This window comes from Protopterus annectens, chromosome 6.part0, assembly GCF_019279795.1.
Source record: "Protopterus annectens isolate FY-2018-M chromosome 6.part0, PAN1.0, whole genome shotgun sequence".
Classification (NCBI taxonomy): Eukaryota; Metazoa; Chordata; order Ceratodontiformes; family Protopteridae; genus Protopterus; species Protopterus annectens.
The window spans coordinates 1,827,678,733-1,827,696,793 of NC_056737.1; the positions used below are offsets into that span (position 1 = coordinate 1,827,678,733).

Here is an 18,061-nt window from a genome sequence, read left to right on the forward strand (position 1 = left end):
CTTTGGGGCTTGTCAGTGGCTGGAAAGGACCAGTTTTTTGATGGCCAATTTCTGCTAAAACGTGGTGGCTGTACCTGTAGAAAGGCCTTGACAGTTTGCATAGATTTAGCTTTTTCTTCCAGTTTTCGTAGTATCTCCTCAGCATTAGTGCCAAATAACACATCCTTTTGTAAGGGAGCATCTAGCAGTTTAGCTTTAACATGATCAGGCAAGCTTTGTTCCCTAAGCCAGGCATGTCTACGAATAACTGATCCTGTAATAGCAGCTCTACTTGAGGCCTCTAAGGCATCACAGCCACATTGCAAGGTGTGTTTACCCACTTGTTCTGCACTATGCATCATATCCTGCAATTCCTTCAAATCTGGTTGTTCAGGCTGAGACATTTTGTTTCTTAATTGTGATAACAGAAACTGCTGATATTTAAGCATATGGAAATGGCAATTTAAGGCTCTCATGGCTAGGGTGGCCGAGGTGTATACCTTTTTACCCCACCTTTCTAAGGATCTAGATTCTCTTTCGGAAGGAAGTGGATTCTTGGCAGTAGAGGCCTTCATTCCCTTGGGGCCTTGAGAAATGGTTTCAGGGTCAGCATTATGGCTTTTGTAAAGAAATTGGTGAGAATTAGGAACTCTACAGTACCTGTCAGGTTTGACTGGGGCAGGAGGCAGGGAATCCGGATTAAGACAAGCCTCCGAGTAAACATCATCAAGTATGTCCAGGACCGGAGGTATAGCCAGAGGTCTGTGTTGAGGTAACAAAAGAAATTCCCTAAGCCTTTTCTTGGAATCAGAAAAGTCTTGGCCTTCCCAATGGAAGTGCTCCCTCAAGGTGTGCAAGGTTTCCCCAAAGGAGAAATCCTCTGGGGGAGATACAGAAGGATGGACTGTTCTGCATCCGAATCTTCATAAGGGGAGTACGAGTGTTCCTCTACATCAGAATGTTCTGAGACAATGGAACCCTGTTCAGAGGAGGGGGAATCTTCCTCCACTCTGGGTGTCTTGTCTGGAGGGGGCTGGGAGCCCCTGATAAGTGTAATTAAATCCTCATCCATTTTAAGCATCTGCTTTTTAGGCATGGGGCCTGAGGATGGGCCCTGTGCAACAGGCCTCTTGGGATGCATGGCTGATTTGGACTTAGTAAAGGCCTTAATGGAAAAGGAAGAAGAGGGTCTAAATACACCCTGGGTGGAAGTGGACCTATCCCCGGTAGGAGTTTCAACACTAACAGTGGCTTCGGAGTTTGTAGTTTGAGTAAGGGCCGAGGTACCTGCGGTCTCGGGTACAGAAGACACCGCCCAGGAAGTGTCGTCGGTAGTCAGGGACTGCATAGGCGTCTCGCTGAGAACCGGACCACGTGTAGCCGGTTTTGGCGTGGTGTCGGTGGAGACCGCGGACCTCGTGTGTCGGTCTTTGTCCTTGCGTTTTTTGGACAAAACGGTAGTCGGAGTATCCGACGACATTTTATAATCAAAGGCTTTACCAAAATAATGTTGGGCGATCTCCGCCCGACGCTTAATAGTGCGTTTATTGAAAGTCGCACAAAAGCGACAGCCCGAGACGTCGTGGTCTGGGCCTAAACAAAGTATGCAGAGGGAATGGAAATCCTTATGCGGTATTTGCTTCCCACAAGAAATACAATTGTTAACTTTGTCTGACATCGGTCTGAGGCAAGAAAAGTTTCAACGGGTACTTAGCTTTAAAGAAGACTTCGGTTTCCAATTTTTCGTAAATTCAGGAGTTGGCCAACCGGCACTTGCGAACTGCTTCTGCTTCGGGCACCGTGCGGCAAAAAAGACTGAAGAATATGGCGTCGGCTGTGATTTATATACCCCTGTCGCACTGACGTCAGGGAAGAAGGCGACAACAACCGACGCCGGACCAAGACTTTGGAATTCGGCCGACCGAGGACCCGCCTGACGGCAGAGAACCCATATGTGATTACTGCAGCTGTATGCACGATGAACATCACTGGAGAATATGAAGGTCTCTCCAAACACCATTATATTGGGTGACTTCAACTACCCAAACATAGACTGGGAGCACTACTCAAGCCCCAACACCCTCGCTCAACGGTTCCTAGAATTTATAAACTCAAATGCTATGGAACAACTGGTCACCACTCCCACAAAAGGGGAAAACATATTGGACCTGATCATCACCAACATGGGGACTCTATGTTCCATACCAGAGGTATACCCCTCATTGTTAAGATCTGACCATAAATTAATCTCACTGGACATCCATATCCCATCCCCACCCCCAGCCAAGGAAACCACGGTGAAGAACTTCTCAAAAGCAAACTTCGCACTTCTCAAAACCGAGGTGGAATCCTTCAAAGCCCCTGGGCCAGTGGAAAATATGGCCCAAAAGGCAGAATCCTTTACAAATGTTTTCTATGGACACCTACAGGAATGCATGGATCGTGCTATCCCAAATAAAACCAAGACTCATTTCTCCAAAGGCAGGAGACCTGTCTGGTGGACCCCAGCCATAAATAAGCTATACAACTGAAGCAGGAAGCTACTACATGATAGAGCAAAATCCCAAAAAGGGAAGGCATCTCTGATCAGTACTAGCAAGAAACTACGATACCTCATAAAATCATCTAACGCCAGCTTTGAAAGAAAAATTGCACAAGATGCTAAAGATAATCACAAGGCCTTCTTTAGTTATGTCAGGAACCTGGGTGGCAACTCCCAGATATTCTCTGAGTTAGTTCAAAATGACAAAAAATACACTGAACCCACAGACATTGCCAACATCCTGGCAGACAGGTTCAGTGCAAGCATCTCCCCCCCTTCCCCCTTAAAAGAGCAAATGTCTATCACAACAGAGTGTAGCCTCCCTGACATCAGAGATGCACAGGTGAGAGCTGCCCTCTCCAAAGCAAAAAACACAGCATCAATGGGACCGGACGGTGTCCCGGGCTGCGTCTTACACGAACTCCAAGAAGAAGTGAACCCTCACATAAAGTCACTGTTCAATCTCAGCCTTACTACAGGATATGTACCCAAGGAATGGCGTACAGCAACAGTGGTCCCACTCCACAAAGGTGGTGCCACAACGGACCCCGGAAACTATCGCCCTATAAGCCTGACTAGCCTGGTCTGCAAAGCTATGGAGCGTATCATCATGAAACTCATAAACAAAGACATTGGGAACCTCCAACACTGGATCCTACCCAATTCGGCTTTGTTAAGGGCAGATCTTGCCTCTTGAACCTGGTCAGCTTCTTTGAAACAGTCACCAAGGCCATAGATGAAGGGAAGGTAGTCCACACAGCCTACCTGGATCTCGCAAAAGCCTTCGACACAATACCCCACTCGGGCATCATAAATAATCTCACCAGCTTAAATATCAACCCCTATGTCATAAGATGGGTTGCAAACTGGCTCATGGATAGAACCCACATGGTCAGAATTGCAGGTGCCATGTCAGACTCTAAACCAGTTACAAGTGGCGTCCCACAAGGCTCAGTCCTGGGGCCTCTCTTGTTCGGTATATATTTCTCTGAGGTACAGGCTAACATGGGAGGACTATGGCTGACCAAGTTCGCAGATGACTGCAAACTGGGTGCCATAATTGACTCGCCGACTGACACAAGCATCCTCCAAAAGGGTCTCACAGAGACGGATAACTGGTGCCAGAGCCATGGCCTAAAGCTAAATGCCAAAAAGTGCATAGTCATCCCCTTTGGAAAAACAAAGTGCCCACAAATTACCACATAGGTGGTAATCCATTGGCTGGAAGAAGTAATTAGGGATTTGGGGACCCAAGTAGATAGCAATCTCTCCTTTGACAATCACATTGCCAAAGTGGTTAGAAAGACCTTCTATATAGCCCACCTTATCACAAAAGGGTTCACATCTAGATCAAGACAGGTCATTGTGCCCCTCTACTCATCACTCATCAGGCCCATAATTGAATACAATGCCCCATTTGGGAAGTACCTTACCCGACACCTGCAGCAACTGGAAAGACCCCAAAATTACCTCACCAAGAGGATCAAGGGACTCAAACAGATGCCCTACGCAGTTAGGCTAAAGAAACTCCAGCTCTACTCAGTTGCTTACCACCTGCTCAGAGGCGATCCGTGCCTGAAGTATAAAGCCATGGCCAACCCAGAATTAATGGACATGCTCCACCTCAGAAAATCCAAATCCCTTAGAGCTACACGCTCCAGTGACTTAAACCTCAGCACAGAAATAAATAGGACATGCTGGAGGGACAGATTCATATCCCAGAGGCTCCCCTCACTCTGGAACAAAATCCCAATCCATGTTAGGCAGAGTCTTTCAATGACCCTCTTCAAGAGAAATCTTGACGAGTGGATGGGAGATCGTAGGTTTACCCCTGGGATCTCTTCTGTGTCCCTACTAGACAGAGGCACAGTAAACTAACCTCAAAAGGGCTATCTTCTGTGACCTACTATACAGAGGCAAAGTCAACTAATCTAAAAGCCTGGCGAAAGCCAAACACACTCTGGCTAGGCTTATAAATGCCCTAGGGCAGACAGCCTAGTATCAACCTATGAACCTATGAACAGCTGTATGGCAGCAAGTGAGAGAAATCAGAAGAAGCTGAGAATTATGACAGAAGGGAAATAGTGGAAAAGGTTAACTGCTTCAAATATCTGGGAGAGGTGTTTGAGAAAAAGGGAAGTCTGGATGAGGAGGTCAAAGCTAGAATCAGATGGGTTGCAGCCAACTCAAAGAGTGTAGGGGTAGTGTATGCCGGAAGATGCCAAATAAGCTGAAGTGTAAGGTGTACAAAACAATAGTGCAACCAGTACTACTGTATGGTACAGAAACCTGGGCAGTAAAGGCAGAGCAGTTGATGAAGCTAGATGAAGTGTCTGAGACAGGTGGTAGGATGCCCACTGTTGGATAGACAAAGGAATTAGGACATAAGAACAGAAGCCAAAGTAGCTCGAATTGCAGAAAAGGTCATACAGAACAGATTATGGTGGTTTGGGCACGTGCAGAAAAGCAGAAGACAATCTGGTGAGGAAGATCTGGGAAAGTCAAGAAGAATGCCAAAAGGAAACAAGGGCATCCACTAAAGAGGTGGATGGATTGTACGAGGGAAGACTTGCAATACTCAGGCACGAGTGTCGAAGAAGGTAGGAGAGTGACACCGAATAGAGAGGGATAGCGACAGCTGACATGACACTCCGACTGAGAAACAAGGGGGGGGGGGTTGATAATGATATTGCTATTTCAAACAGGAAATAAAACCAGCAGTAAAAGTGGCAATGCATTTACTGGATTACACCTATTTAGTATATGAAACAGACAATTTTTGCTCAAAAACAAGCTTTATCAGTGTTACAAAATAAAATAAGATATTGCCTTGAATTAAATAGTCTCAAGTCATATCACATGATCATTCTCTACCAATCAAACCATCTCATATAACAGCAAATATAATAACCATTTTTAAGTTAACGTGTGTGTGTGTGTGTGTGTTTGTAAATAAGTAATGCATTATGTGCAGTCCAGCCACCAAAGAACTGTCAATATTTGAGGGGGGGGGCTTGACAACACAACAGCTGGAGTTTTCCCAAAGTCGTACAAGCTTTGGTTGATAACATCAAAGTGTCAGTGTTGGCTGAGAGGGGTACCCAACACAAAACGATGGAGTCTTCCTCATTGGAAGTCAGAAAACCACCACCAGTTTGTAATCAAGAATATGAATCAGTGGGGAGATGATGCACGAAATGCAATATTCAGTAACAATGTACATCTCAACAACTCAGAAAACTATAGGTGCCCTATCTGGGATAACGGCAGCTCAGTAAGTTCTATCTTCAATGCATAGCCATAAATTTAGTATGCTTATGGCCTGGTTAAGTATGTCATCAAGGTAGTAGTATGCATGAGACCCATATGAATGCAGAAGGAGCTCTAGGTTTGTAACATTTATTTATTTATTTAACATCTGTTAATCGGGAAAGTCCAACTTGGAACAAAGCCAATTTTCAGCGGAGGCCCAGGGAGAAACACTCCAGATGCATGTCTTTGTAACATAGATATTTTTCTTTTTTTTCTTTTTCCCTTTATTTGAGTGACAGGAGGAGTTTGGTTGCTGAAAAATATCAAGAATACCAAAGACATAGTATATCAGGAGTGCAAGAAAAAAAATACTCATAAAAATTATTTACCACTGCCATCAAATGACCCCGTGTAGGTGGTCGTCGAGGATGCTGAATTTTGGCTCTGTCTCTTGTTAGATGAGCGAGGTAACTGTCCTCCTCAACGATGACCTGTGGATAAAATTGCAATGCATTCATAATAAAATACAAAACGAAGTGAAAGTTAAAAGCACAGAACATATTTTCTATAATTATTAAAATTAACAGATAAAAAACAATTGCTTTTGCAGCAGGATTGTTGCCATTCTTTCCTTCTCTGGTAACTGTAAAGGTTCCACTTGTTCAGAGACTGAAATAACTTTTTTTACTTGCTTTGCTGAACCTGTATTTGAACAGAATCCTAGAAAGGAGGCCTAAGAAGAAAAGTATCCTTAAGAAAACTTGTACACACCCACAGGGAAGCCAAAGTTTCCATGTCTTTACTAAAGTTATAGATGATAGAAATATGCGTTTTTATTGCGGAATAACAAAGTTCTAAAACAAACCAGTGAGAAATATTCTCAAGGCGTAGTGCAGGTTCATTTATAAACAACAGTGAGGTATAGCCCTTACTCCAAAGGGAGACGTTTTTTCTACTTGCCCATGCACGTTTTCCGAGTATAGGGTTTCTGAACAGTCATGAAGACCTGGCACACTTTGTCTGAATACACCTGTCCTACAGCCACTATTAGAATCAACCTATCTAGATTAGCCAATGCAGATCCCAGCCTGATGCGTGAAACAATACATTTTTGGACACTAGTAGAAGAATATGTGGGCAAAGCAACTTCTGGATTAGATCCGGAATTTAAGGCTGCCTAGTCCAAAAGGGATGGATCACTATTACTGTTAGTTTCTCCCTGGTCATTCTGTAAATGAACCTGTTGTTAACTGCACAAACAAAACTTTCAATGTGCCCTGAATAAAGCCACCCTTGAACTGGAAAAGTTGTTGATTGGGAATACTAACTGACTAACCACACTTTCGTAACAAGGAGTTGCGCAATCTTTGACTGAGATACCATTCATTATGGTCTATGAAGGCCTGACTGACCTTCTCCACCAAAAAGCTCAGTTCCTTCAGGAAAAGAGTCACCATTAGAACAATGATAAGTCTCATACTAATGCACTGGGTTCCCCAATGAAATGCTGGCACACGAAAAGCTGAGTGCTGACACACAGAAAAAAAAAACACTGAAACTGCAGGAAAAGAGTGAATCTCGAACATCTCTCTACTACTTTAAACTTCTTTTTAGAAGGGAGGGAAGCCCCTCTTCTCACCCTGATGAGTGGCCAAGCCCCCACAACCCTGAACTTATAAATACTAACTCTAAGATCGCCATACCTTGGAGAAAAGGGAATGTTCCAGGAAATGGCGAGCTACACTTAGTATATGTAAGTCTGTTTTTTCAGCAATTCGCCATGTTTTGGGACTCGCTCTTGCAGTTCTAGACAGTCCAAATGTTTGCTTTACAACTGTTATGGTTTCTTGCTCAGTTGGTAATAAACCATTCATAGGTTCATAGGTTCATACTAGGCTATCTGCCCGAGGGCATTTACAAGCCTAGCCCATAGTTTTGTGGCTTACGCCACCCCTTTAGTATGGGGAACTATACCCATTATTTTGCTGTGCCTCTGTTGAGCAGTGACACTGAGGTAATTCCTGGGGTATATCTGCGATCTCCCATCCATTGGTCAAGATTTCTCTTGAACAAGGCCAGCGAGGTGCTCTGCCTCACATATACCGGGATTTTATTCCACAGCATAGGGAGTCTTTGGGTGATGAATCTATCCCTCCCTTGACTGTTTACATACCACACTAAGAACAGGTGGCCCAATAAGATGACAGCTCAGCAGCTGGATGTAAAGAGACAGTGAAATAATACCAACATAATTTCCAAGATATTTACATGCGATTTGGACTCACTGTGAAACTGGAGATACCGGACCAAATGACTCTGAACGTGAGGTCTCCAGCCGCATAGATCAGCATCAGTTCTGAACTACATTACTGACTAGATCTCTACAACTGTCTGCCTGACTAGAAGATGAAAGTGATCTAGCCAGAAAAGGAATGGACTTGCAGCAGGCCATAGACAGTATGAAAACTACAGGCAGGTCCAAGGAGCAGAGTTATAGTGAATTTTAACATTCCTGTATAACATCCTTGTATAAGCATGTATAAAGGACCCATGGGAATAGTGGCTACCATACACTCCAGGAGCTGCCCAAATAGTAACTATTGTAATTGTATGGACAGAGTGGATTGGATTGTTACAAAAATGCCCCTGAATCTGGCCAAGGCAGAAAGGCTTTCATATGGTCTTAGTGTCCAAATGCCATCCCAGGAAAAAAAGTATCAACTGTCCCAAAGGGGGCTGCAGCTCAGTCTGACTGTCAGCTATCCATAACTTCTGGAATACACGAAGAGCTTGATCCCTGGCCTTGGAACAATAAGGGTGACAGGAAATCAAATGCCTAGACATATAAACATCTGAGAAGACAGTTCACAGGCATCTAGTGTCCACTCCGTACTTCTGGTGAATACCCTGTGTGCTTCTTACAAAACAAAGAGAATCCAAAATTGCTTCTAGGTAGCCTCTACTCAAAAGCACAATACATTTTGAACTTTCTTTCTCATTCAAAAATATTGGAGGAATACATTGTCAAGAATATTATGATCATGCAGAACTTAACAAGAATGAAATGACCGAAACAGTTACAATCCAAGGTGTACCTTAACCTCCCTAAATTCTTTTCAATTGAAAAGAACATAGGAAAACAGCATATTCCCACATATAACCTGAGATGATCTGGACCACTGTTTTTTTTTTTACACGTTTTACACGTCCTGGTGGCATGTAGCCACAAGAGTGGGGGGTGATGGTAGACGTGGAGGAGGATGATAAAGGAGGAAGGGTTGGGGTAGGAAAGAAGATAAAGACACAGCTTTTGGCGACTACTTCCATTACTCATTCCTCATTGGTAAAAGCTTGCCCTACCTCTGAATGTCTAGAGATTCTCCTCCCGTTCTCCTAGCATAGGAAGTTTTGGGGAAGGGAATCAGGAGAGCCCTGGCAGGGGCTTCTATCCTTCCTAAGAACCATTATGACTATAGCCCTGGCATGACAACATCTACTGTGAGCTGTTTGTTGATGCTGGGTCTGTTTCTATGGTAGCTTAGTATGAGGACTATGTTGGCTAAAGTGAGACCTTGAAAAGATCCTCTAGAGAGAGTAAAAATAAAGCTTTGTAGTACTAAGGGACTAGTTGTTCTGTTGCATGGCCTTCACCCAGTCATCAGTCTCCAACCCAAATAGCAGCCAATCCAGAAAGAGTTCATGTCCTAATCAAAAGTTGTGAAATACAATGAGAAGATCAGATTCATGGCAAAGAGGGATTGAGCACTGACGATGACCCAGATAACATGTGCTCACCTAGTGATTATGGTGCTGAAGCAGCCAATGGGAGGTGAGAGGACAGCTCTCAACCTCTTAGCACAATAGATCTGGACAAAGCCAAAAATAATGGGGACAAAGCCCCAAAAGTAGGGACAAATTTTAAATATTGCTCTTATAAACTTAGAAAGTTGGTAGAATAACAAAGTCTTGTGCTACCATGCATTTTCTGAAGGATAAGAAATCTGAAACTCAAATGCTTGTCATTACTTAGTGAATTCATTTATCACTGATTTGCCACAAACATCCAGAAAACCACAAATTTTATGAGGTACAGACCAAAACTATGATGCAAAAAAAGTACAGTTTTGTACCTACCATAAATGTAGATGTCCGATAGGCATGCATCTGCAGTCCTAACATATGGGTTGTCCTGCCTCAGGCAGCCCTTCGGTCGGCCGGATTCCAAAGTCTGGGTCTGGCCTTGGCTGATGTCGCACTTCACCCGACGTCATAGCTGCTGTGTATTTGGTATAAAGGCATCAGCCGACGCCATTTTCCTCAGTGTTTCTTGCCCCAGATGCCAGGTGCCCTCTAGGAAGGCTAAATTTGGATAAATGCAAATAATTCCAAACAGTAGAGAGCAAACAATAAGAGAATATATATACATATATACAAACAAATACACCATAATAGATTCCCCCAGCTAGCTAAAGGAGGGGTAAATACCCTAGGAATACCACAGAGGGGAAGGAGGGTGGGTAATCCTGACTGCAGATGCATGCCTATAGGAAATCTACATTTATGGTAGGTACAAAACTGTACTATGTCCTTCAAGGATGCATCTGCAGTCCTAACATATGGGTAGAATACCATAGCCAAACTGGGGGAGGAGTCAATAAGCTAAAGATGGTGTAGTTAAGATCCCTTGCAAAACAGCAGTTGCAAAACCTGCTCGGGATCTGGAGTATAAGGGAAGATTATAATGCTTGGCAAATGTATGCACGGAGCTCCAAGTAGCAGCTTCTAAAATGTCTTTGGTAGCCACTCCTCGTAGGAAAGCTGTAGTGGTGGCTGTAGCTCTTGTGGAGTGAGGCCTGATATTTTCTGGAGTTGTCTTTCCATGAAAAGAGTAGCAAAATCTAATGCAATTTCCTATCCATTTTGAGATTGTCTGTTTTGAAATTGCTTTTCCTTGCATTCCTGTTGCATATGCTACCAGAAGCTGGTCAGTTTTCCTGTTGGTCTTAGTTCTGTCCAGATAGTAGCGTAATTGTCTGTGTACATCCAAGGTATGTAGTAGTCTTTCCCCCCTGTTCTGTGGGTTGGGAAAGAATATAGGTAAATGAATCGCTTGGTTCAATGATATTCTGGAGACCACTTTTGGCATAAAAGTAGGGTTAGTTCACACTCTATCCTGATGGAAGATAAGGAAGGGCTGTACTGCCATTAATGCCTGTAACTCAGATACCCTTCTTGCTGAAGTGATTGCAAGCAGGAAAGCAGTTTTCCAAGATAAGAACTGTAAGTCTGCTGTTGCTGCTGGTTCAAAAGGGGGAAGTGTTAACTTTTCCACCACAAAGTTGAGATCCCATGTAGGCAAAGGTGGTTTCCTTGGAGGCTTTACATTTTTGATTCCTCTCAGGAACTGCCTAAGTAGAGGATGAGAGAAGACTGGAGGATCCATGTTGTATTCTGCTGAAATTGCTGATGCATGAATCTTAATGGAGGAGTAGGACAGGCCATTGTGGAACAGTTCTGCTAAGTATTCCAGGATGTTTGCCAATGATACATTCTCCCCTTTTGCTGCACTCCAAATGAGGTATCTTTTCCATTTGGCTGAGTAAGTCCTCCTTGTGGAGGGTCTGCAAGCCTCCAGGATAATGTCCTTAACCCTCTGAGATAAAACTGGGTTATTTTGTTTTATGCAATATTCCAAGCAGCTAGCTGTAGTGTTTTCAGGTTTGGATGTATGATCTTGTAGTTGTTCTGTGTTAGAAGTAAAGGACATAGAGGTAGAGGCCATGCATGTGTCCGAGACATGCTCCTCAGTAGCGGGTACCAATGTTGCCTCGGCCAGTCTGGAGCTATCAGGATTATCCTTGGCTGATCCTCTTTGATCTTCAGTAGGACTTTGTACATCAAAGGAAGAGGTGGGAATGCATATGCTATCAGGTTTTTCCAGCTGAAGGAAAGGGAGTCCACCCTCCAAGCAAGTGGGTGGTATGCTCTTGTGCAGAATTTCTTCAATTGGTGGTTGTGTGGGGAGGCGAACAGGTCTATCTCTGGTAGTCCCCATTTCTTTGTTATGGTTTTGAAGATATCTGGATGTAGCATCCATTCGTGAGCATCCGTGGTAGTTCTGCTTAAGGTGTCTGCTAGTGAATTTTCTTTTCCTGGTACAAATCTGGCCTGGAGTTGAATGTTGAAGTTCAGGGCCACATTCCACAGATCCATTGCCATCTGGCATAGAGGATATGAGTGTGTACCTCCCTGTTTGTTGATGTACCACATGACTGTGGTGTTGTCCGTCCTTATCAGCAGGTGACCTTGTTGAAGGAATGGTCTGAATGCCTGGATTGCATGTTTCACTGCCAGCATCTCCTTTTGATTTATGTGTAGATTCAGCTGGTCTTGTGTCCATAGGCCTTGTATACACTTGTCCCCATGTGCGCCCCAGCCTAGGTCTGAGGCGTCCGTGGTGATGGTCTGGCTTGGCTGAGGTTTGTGGAAGGGCAATCCTCGGTTCAGCTGACAGGCCTGAGCCCACCACAGGAATTCTTGCTTCAGGCATGGAATTATTGGAATCTGGGCTTCTAGACTGTGCTTGTGTTGAGACCATACATTCCTTAGGTACCACTGCAACTTTCTCATATGCAGTCTGGCATGCGGAATCAATATTATGCAGGATGCCATGTAACCCAGGGCTTGCAGGACTTTCCTTGCAGTAACCTGAGTCTGTGTTGTTAATGTCATGAAATAGAGTGGTAGTTGCTTTTGTTTTTCTTCTGTGAGAAAGGCCATCTGAGTTGATGTGTCCAGTTCTGCACCCAAGAATGTTATCCTTTGGGATGGTTCCAGTCTTGACTTTTGCATGTTGACTGTGTATCCCAAGGCTTGCAGCAGTTGTATAACCTTTTCTAAATCTTTTGTTAACTTTGTCTTGTTGTCCGCTTGTATTAGGCAGTCATCCAGGTATGGGTAAATTTGAATTCCCTGAAGCCTGCAATGAGCAATTACTGATGCCAGGCATTTCGTGAATACTCTGGGCACAATAGATAAGCCAAAGGGCAATGCTGAGAATTGATAATGCTCTGATCCTGCAAGAAATCTGAGGTGTCTTCTGCAATCTGGTCATATAGGGACGTGCAGGTATGCCTCCTTGAGATCTAGAGTCACCAGCCAAGACTCCTTGCCTAGCATGGGAAGAAGTTGCTGTAGGGTCAGCATTTTGAATTTTGGAACAATGAGGTATGTGTTCAGAGCGGACAGGTCGAGAATAGGCCTCCATTGATTTTCTTTTCTTGGTACAAGGAAAAGTCTGGAGTAAAATCCTTGTCCTTGTTCCATAGGCGGTACCTTTTCTATAGCTCTCATCCTTAGTAGGTTGTTGATTTGTCTTAGAGCGTTTGTTTTTTGGCTTGGTGATAGGTTTGGCATTCCTCTCTTTTTTGGTAGAGTGTGGAAGTGAAACCTGTAGCCTTTGTCTATTGTTTGTAAAGTCCATTTGTCTCCTGTAATGTAATGCCAGTTTACGGAGAATAAGGCTAGTTTTCTGCCCAAGGGTGCTTCCAGTTGTTCCCTGGTAGGCGGAATCAGAGCCAAGTCATTGTGTCTGTCCTGTGGAAGTGGTTGTAGCTGAATCTGTGGCAGTACTTCTCTGGTTGTTAGGCTGCCACTGACGTCCCCTGTAGGCACCCCTGGAATGACCTCTGCCTCTTGGGCGTCTATTTCTGCCTCTTTGTGCTCTGGAGGTGTCTGGAAAGGACCAATTCTTCGAAGGCCAATTTCTGCTAAACCTCGGAGGTTGGACCTGTAAGAAATCCTTGACTGTTTGGGCAGATTTTGATTTTTCTTCCACCTTCTTTAGAACCTGCTGTGCAGGGGAGCCAAACAAACTTTGTTTCTCCATAGGAGCATCTAGAAGCTTTGACTTAACATGGTCTGGTAAGGATTGTTCTTTTAACCAGGCATGCCTTCTAATCACTGTTCCAGTCATAGCTGATCTAAAGGAAGCCTCCAGTGCATCATAGCCACATTTTAAGAAATGGTTACTGACCTGCTGTGAGTTATGTACCAAATCCTGAAGGGACTTATGGTCTATAGGTTCAGGAGAGGACAGTTTTTTATTTAGCTGGTCTAACAAAAATTCCTGGTACTGAATCATGTGAAATTGACAGTTTAAGGCCCTGACCGAAAGAGTAGCAGAAGTATAAACCTTTTTACCCCATCTCTCTAATGCTCTAGATTCCCTTTCAGAGGGGAGAGGGTTTTTGGCAGAGGCAGCTACTACAGCTTTGGGGCCCTGTGAAATGGTTTCAGGATCTGCAACAGGAGCCTTATACAAATGGTAGTGTGTGTCCGGGACCCTGTAATATCTGTCAGGCTTGGCAGGGGCCGGAGGAAGAGAATCAGGGGCAGTACAGGCATCATTATATGCATCATCTACAACTGTTAGTACTGGGGGAATGGCTAAAGGCCTATGCTGTGGTAAATGTAAAAAGGTCCTTAGCCTTTTCCTTGAATCTGAAAAATCCTGGCCCTGCCATTGAAAATGTTCCCTCATAGCATGCAAGGTTTCCCCAAAGGAAAATTCTTCAGGAGGAGAAGCAGAAGGAATGGATTTTTCTGCATCAGAATCCTCATAGGGAGAATATGGACCTTCCTGACGGTCTGAAATATCGGAATCATCCGAGGAGTAGTCTGAAGAAACAGGTTCCGGGGGTTCAGTTCTAGGCCTCTTATCTGGAGGGGGTTGAGAGGCCCTGTCTGGGTGAGGTTGGGATCTCCTAATCAAAGAAATGAGATCCTCAGCCAGGCTGAGCATTTGGGAACTAGAGGTAGGCCTGTGTGAGGGGGTTTTAGCAGGTAAGGCCTTAGAAGATTTAGCTGCTTTAGCCCTGGAAAAAGCCTTGATAGACATTGAAGCAGGGGGTCTAGCAGCTCCACGTGCAGGGGTAGTTATGTCTAAAGGAATAGTATCTGATAAATCCTGGTTGCCTGCTTCAGCAGGGGTAATTTCAGTAGCAGATTCAGCCATGCTCTGTGAGGCCTCGGCTATTGGAGGCATGCTTTCGGCCGAAGGAGGAACCGAGGACTCGGTTTCAGCCGAAACCGAGGCACTCGCGGTTGGCCTAACCGTGGTTTCAGCCGAAACCGCGGACCGCGAGTGCCGGTCCTTTTCCTTACGCTTTTTCGCTAATTGTGTAGTCGGAGTCTCCGACGGCATTTTGTATGCAAAAGCGGGACCAAAAAACTCCTCAGCAAACTCCGACTGACGTCTAAGCGTCCGTCGGATGAAGGAAGCACAGGCTAGACAAGCTGATACGTCGTGGTCTGGGCCTAAACAAGGAAGGCAGTAAGAGTGGAAATCCTTATGAGGTATTTGTTTCCCACAAGTTAAACAATTATTTACTTTGTCTGACATCGGCTGAGGCAAGAAAGAGTCCCCAACGGGGTACTTAGCTTTTTAGAAGTCTTCGGTAGTAGAAATCTCTGGATTTGACCGACCGGCACTTGCGAACAGCTTCTGCTTCGGGCACCACGCGGCAAGAAAGACTGGGGAAAATGGCGTCGGCTGATGCCTTTATACCCAATACACAGCAGCTATGACGTCGGGTGAAGTGCGACATCAGCCGAGGCCAGACCCAGACTTTGGAATCCGGCCGACCGAAGGGCTGCCTGAGGCAGGACAACCCATATGTTAGGACTGCAGATGCATCCTTGAAGGACATCTGGACATTCTATGAAAATCTGGACAGTTGAGAGGTATGGATGGGAGAGCAAATGATAAGCCTGTTTAAATGTCTTGGCAGGGAGGGTATGGGATCATGTGACTGAAATGTGGTTTACATCACGAACCCTAAAGGAGACCCTAAACTGGATGACAGCGACATTAGTTTGCAATAGGGTGAGAAGGGCAGCTGAGCAGTATGCCACGTCTTCACACTCACTCTATTCACTGTCCAGCACTGTCCAGCATGTAACAGAAGACAAGGTGTAGTAAGCGAAATTCCTGTGAGCAGTGCTAATAACATTGGGTACAGTGCCTCTGTCATGTCTGCCTCCCACACCACTTTAAAAAATGACCTGCCCCACCTGAAGGAGGAGGATGGTAACCCCAAAGCTTGGAGGAGGTAAATCATAAATACAGGCAATCTAGAAATTGAGAAGGGGGCATCATCCATCAGAAGATGCTCTGCATACCATGGGAGCAACTTATTCTGAAAGTTTATTCACATATTCCCGAATGACTATGCCAGACTTTCTGCTTTGTATTCCACACAGACCATAAGGGCAGCTTACAGAAGAGATAGTCATATAAGGTGCTGCTTTCCCTATATCCAGTCATGGCCTCTACATTCTCAGAGCTTTTCTCTGATAAGTCTATGAAAGTACAGTGTTTGACTTTCATATGTCCATACTCTCAGAGAAAGCATAGAGGGGCTAATTACCTGCTTACCAAAGTAGCGCATTAGCATAGCCTTCCTGTCCAGACTATGAAGCCAGTGAAGATGGGAGCAGGGTTTACACCTTAGTTCTTTTCCTGTCTGATGAAGATGGCAATTTCCAACCCATACAGCAAATTCTTTCTGTGGAGGAAAATAACTCCTGCCTACATTTTGGGAGGGAAAGGGTAACCACTATCCATCTAGATTGTTTAGGTAATTTTAGAAAGTCAGTATCTCTGAAAATGTCAACCACTAGGAGATGACAGAGGAGATCCGGTCTTTATCTGACTGCTGAAAACACCATTTGGGGTGATATCTGACACTAGCCGTGCTCTTTTTTTCTGTCAAACTCTGGAGGATTTGAAATGACTCTGGGTCCTCAGGGTAGGACAAGAGAAGGTTCTCTAGTTGTAGAGAGCGTCTGTTGATAGATTTTTTTACAGGCTAAATTCCATATCTTCTAATAGAGACTACATCTAGCTCTGTGGCATAGAAGGCTGGAGTCATGGCCCAGGGGACCAGGGTTCAGTTAGTGGCCCAAGTACAAGGAACAAAGGTGTTAGAGAGGAACGAAGGGGCAAAGCTCATTCATCTGTCACCTCTCATAGGAGGAATGCATCCTCAGGGGTACACGCACGTGCATAATCATTCCAGGTGGAAACCTGAGAGGATGGCCCTCCATGTCTTATAGTAGATGGTAGGGTTGATTGCTAGGAATGCCAACACAGTGCTGGCAGTGCCTGTCCAGAGTGGTGAATTCACTGCATGACCACCTCAAGTTGCTTATCTATGCATGCATAGGCAAGAAGTACAAAAAAGTAGAAAAAAATGAAAACAACTAAGATGGCTCCCTGAATAATGTCTCCATCAGCCTTCTAATGTCCTGGTGATGGGAATGAATGAGCCAACTGCAGTGACAGGGATTGATGATAGGCAGCAGTAGGGGAAAAAATGAAAAAACATGAAACATTTGTAAGGGAGACTTGATTTAATTTTTCTTTCATTCTCAGTTTATAAAAGCAAGAAAGAGGAGGAGTACAAGCCACTGTTATGTGGGACAACATTAGGCTGTAACAGTCAAGCTGGATATGCCAACCCCGAGGTTTCCAACACCAGCGAGCTACCAGTGTTGCAGACAAGCTGTAATTTCCTACAGCAGAGGAAGCTTGAGCAGACAGCTACAGGATGGATTAAGGTGCACGTTTGGACAGCCCCGTGTACTGCATGGGGACCAGTGAATGGAAAGTAGTGCTTGGTAACCAATGAATGGAAAGTACTGTTAGTGACCAATAAAAGGAAGGTACTGCTAGAAATGAATGAATGGAATTTACTGCTAAGGACCAATAAATGGAAGGTACTGCTAGGGACCAATGAATGGAAGGTACTGATAGGAATGAATGAATAAATGAATGAATGAATGAATGAATGAATGAATGGAAAGGTGATTTAAAGCAAACATGAGTCCCCTAATACTCAAGTCTGATCTGGCTTGATGTTAGTCTGGAGGCCACTCCAGCTTGGAAGAGTAAAGTAGAAGTTATTACAAATATGTTCTCAAAAGTAGTCATGGGACTAGGAAGTTCTACTGTTAAAAATAGAGGAGGAGGATATGGGACAGATGCTAGTTTAGGGTACACATCTGAAAACTGAGCATGCACTAGATGAGAGGCCATGCTCTTACACGACTAATCAGAAAATTTAATTTCTTTTTTCCTGATTATTAATGCTGCTTCTTGTTTCTCTCCCTTTCTCAGTGTATCAGTCACCATTTCTACTCCCACCTCTGTATATTTATAATCTTGCAGTAAGGGAGACTGTGAGACAGAGCAGATAAAGACCAAATAAACCAATATCTGCCTTT

At 44.3% G+C, this 18,061-nt stretch overlaps 1 protein-coding gene across 1 annotated transcript in view; it reads right to left on the bottom strand.

Annotated features, from left to right (window-relative positions):
- PLEKHO1 (pleckstrin homology domain containing O1) overlaps positions 1 to 18,061 on the bottom strand; it is a 528,876-nt gene that overhangs the window by 65,856 nt on the left and 444,959 nt on the right. The window contains exon 5 of the mRNA XM_044075178.1: positions 6,163 to 6,264. Coding sequence (XP_043931113.1) covers positions 6,163 to 6,264 — 102 coding nt within the window. The remainder of the gene's footprint in view (positions 1 to 6,162; positions 6,265 to 18,061) is intronic.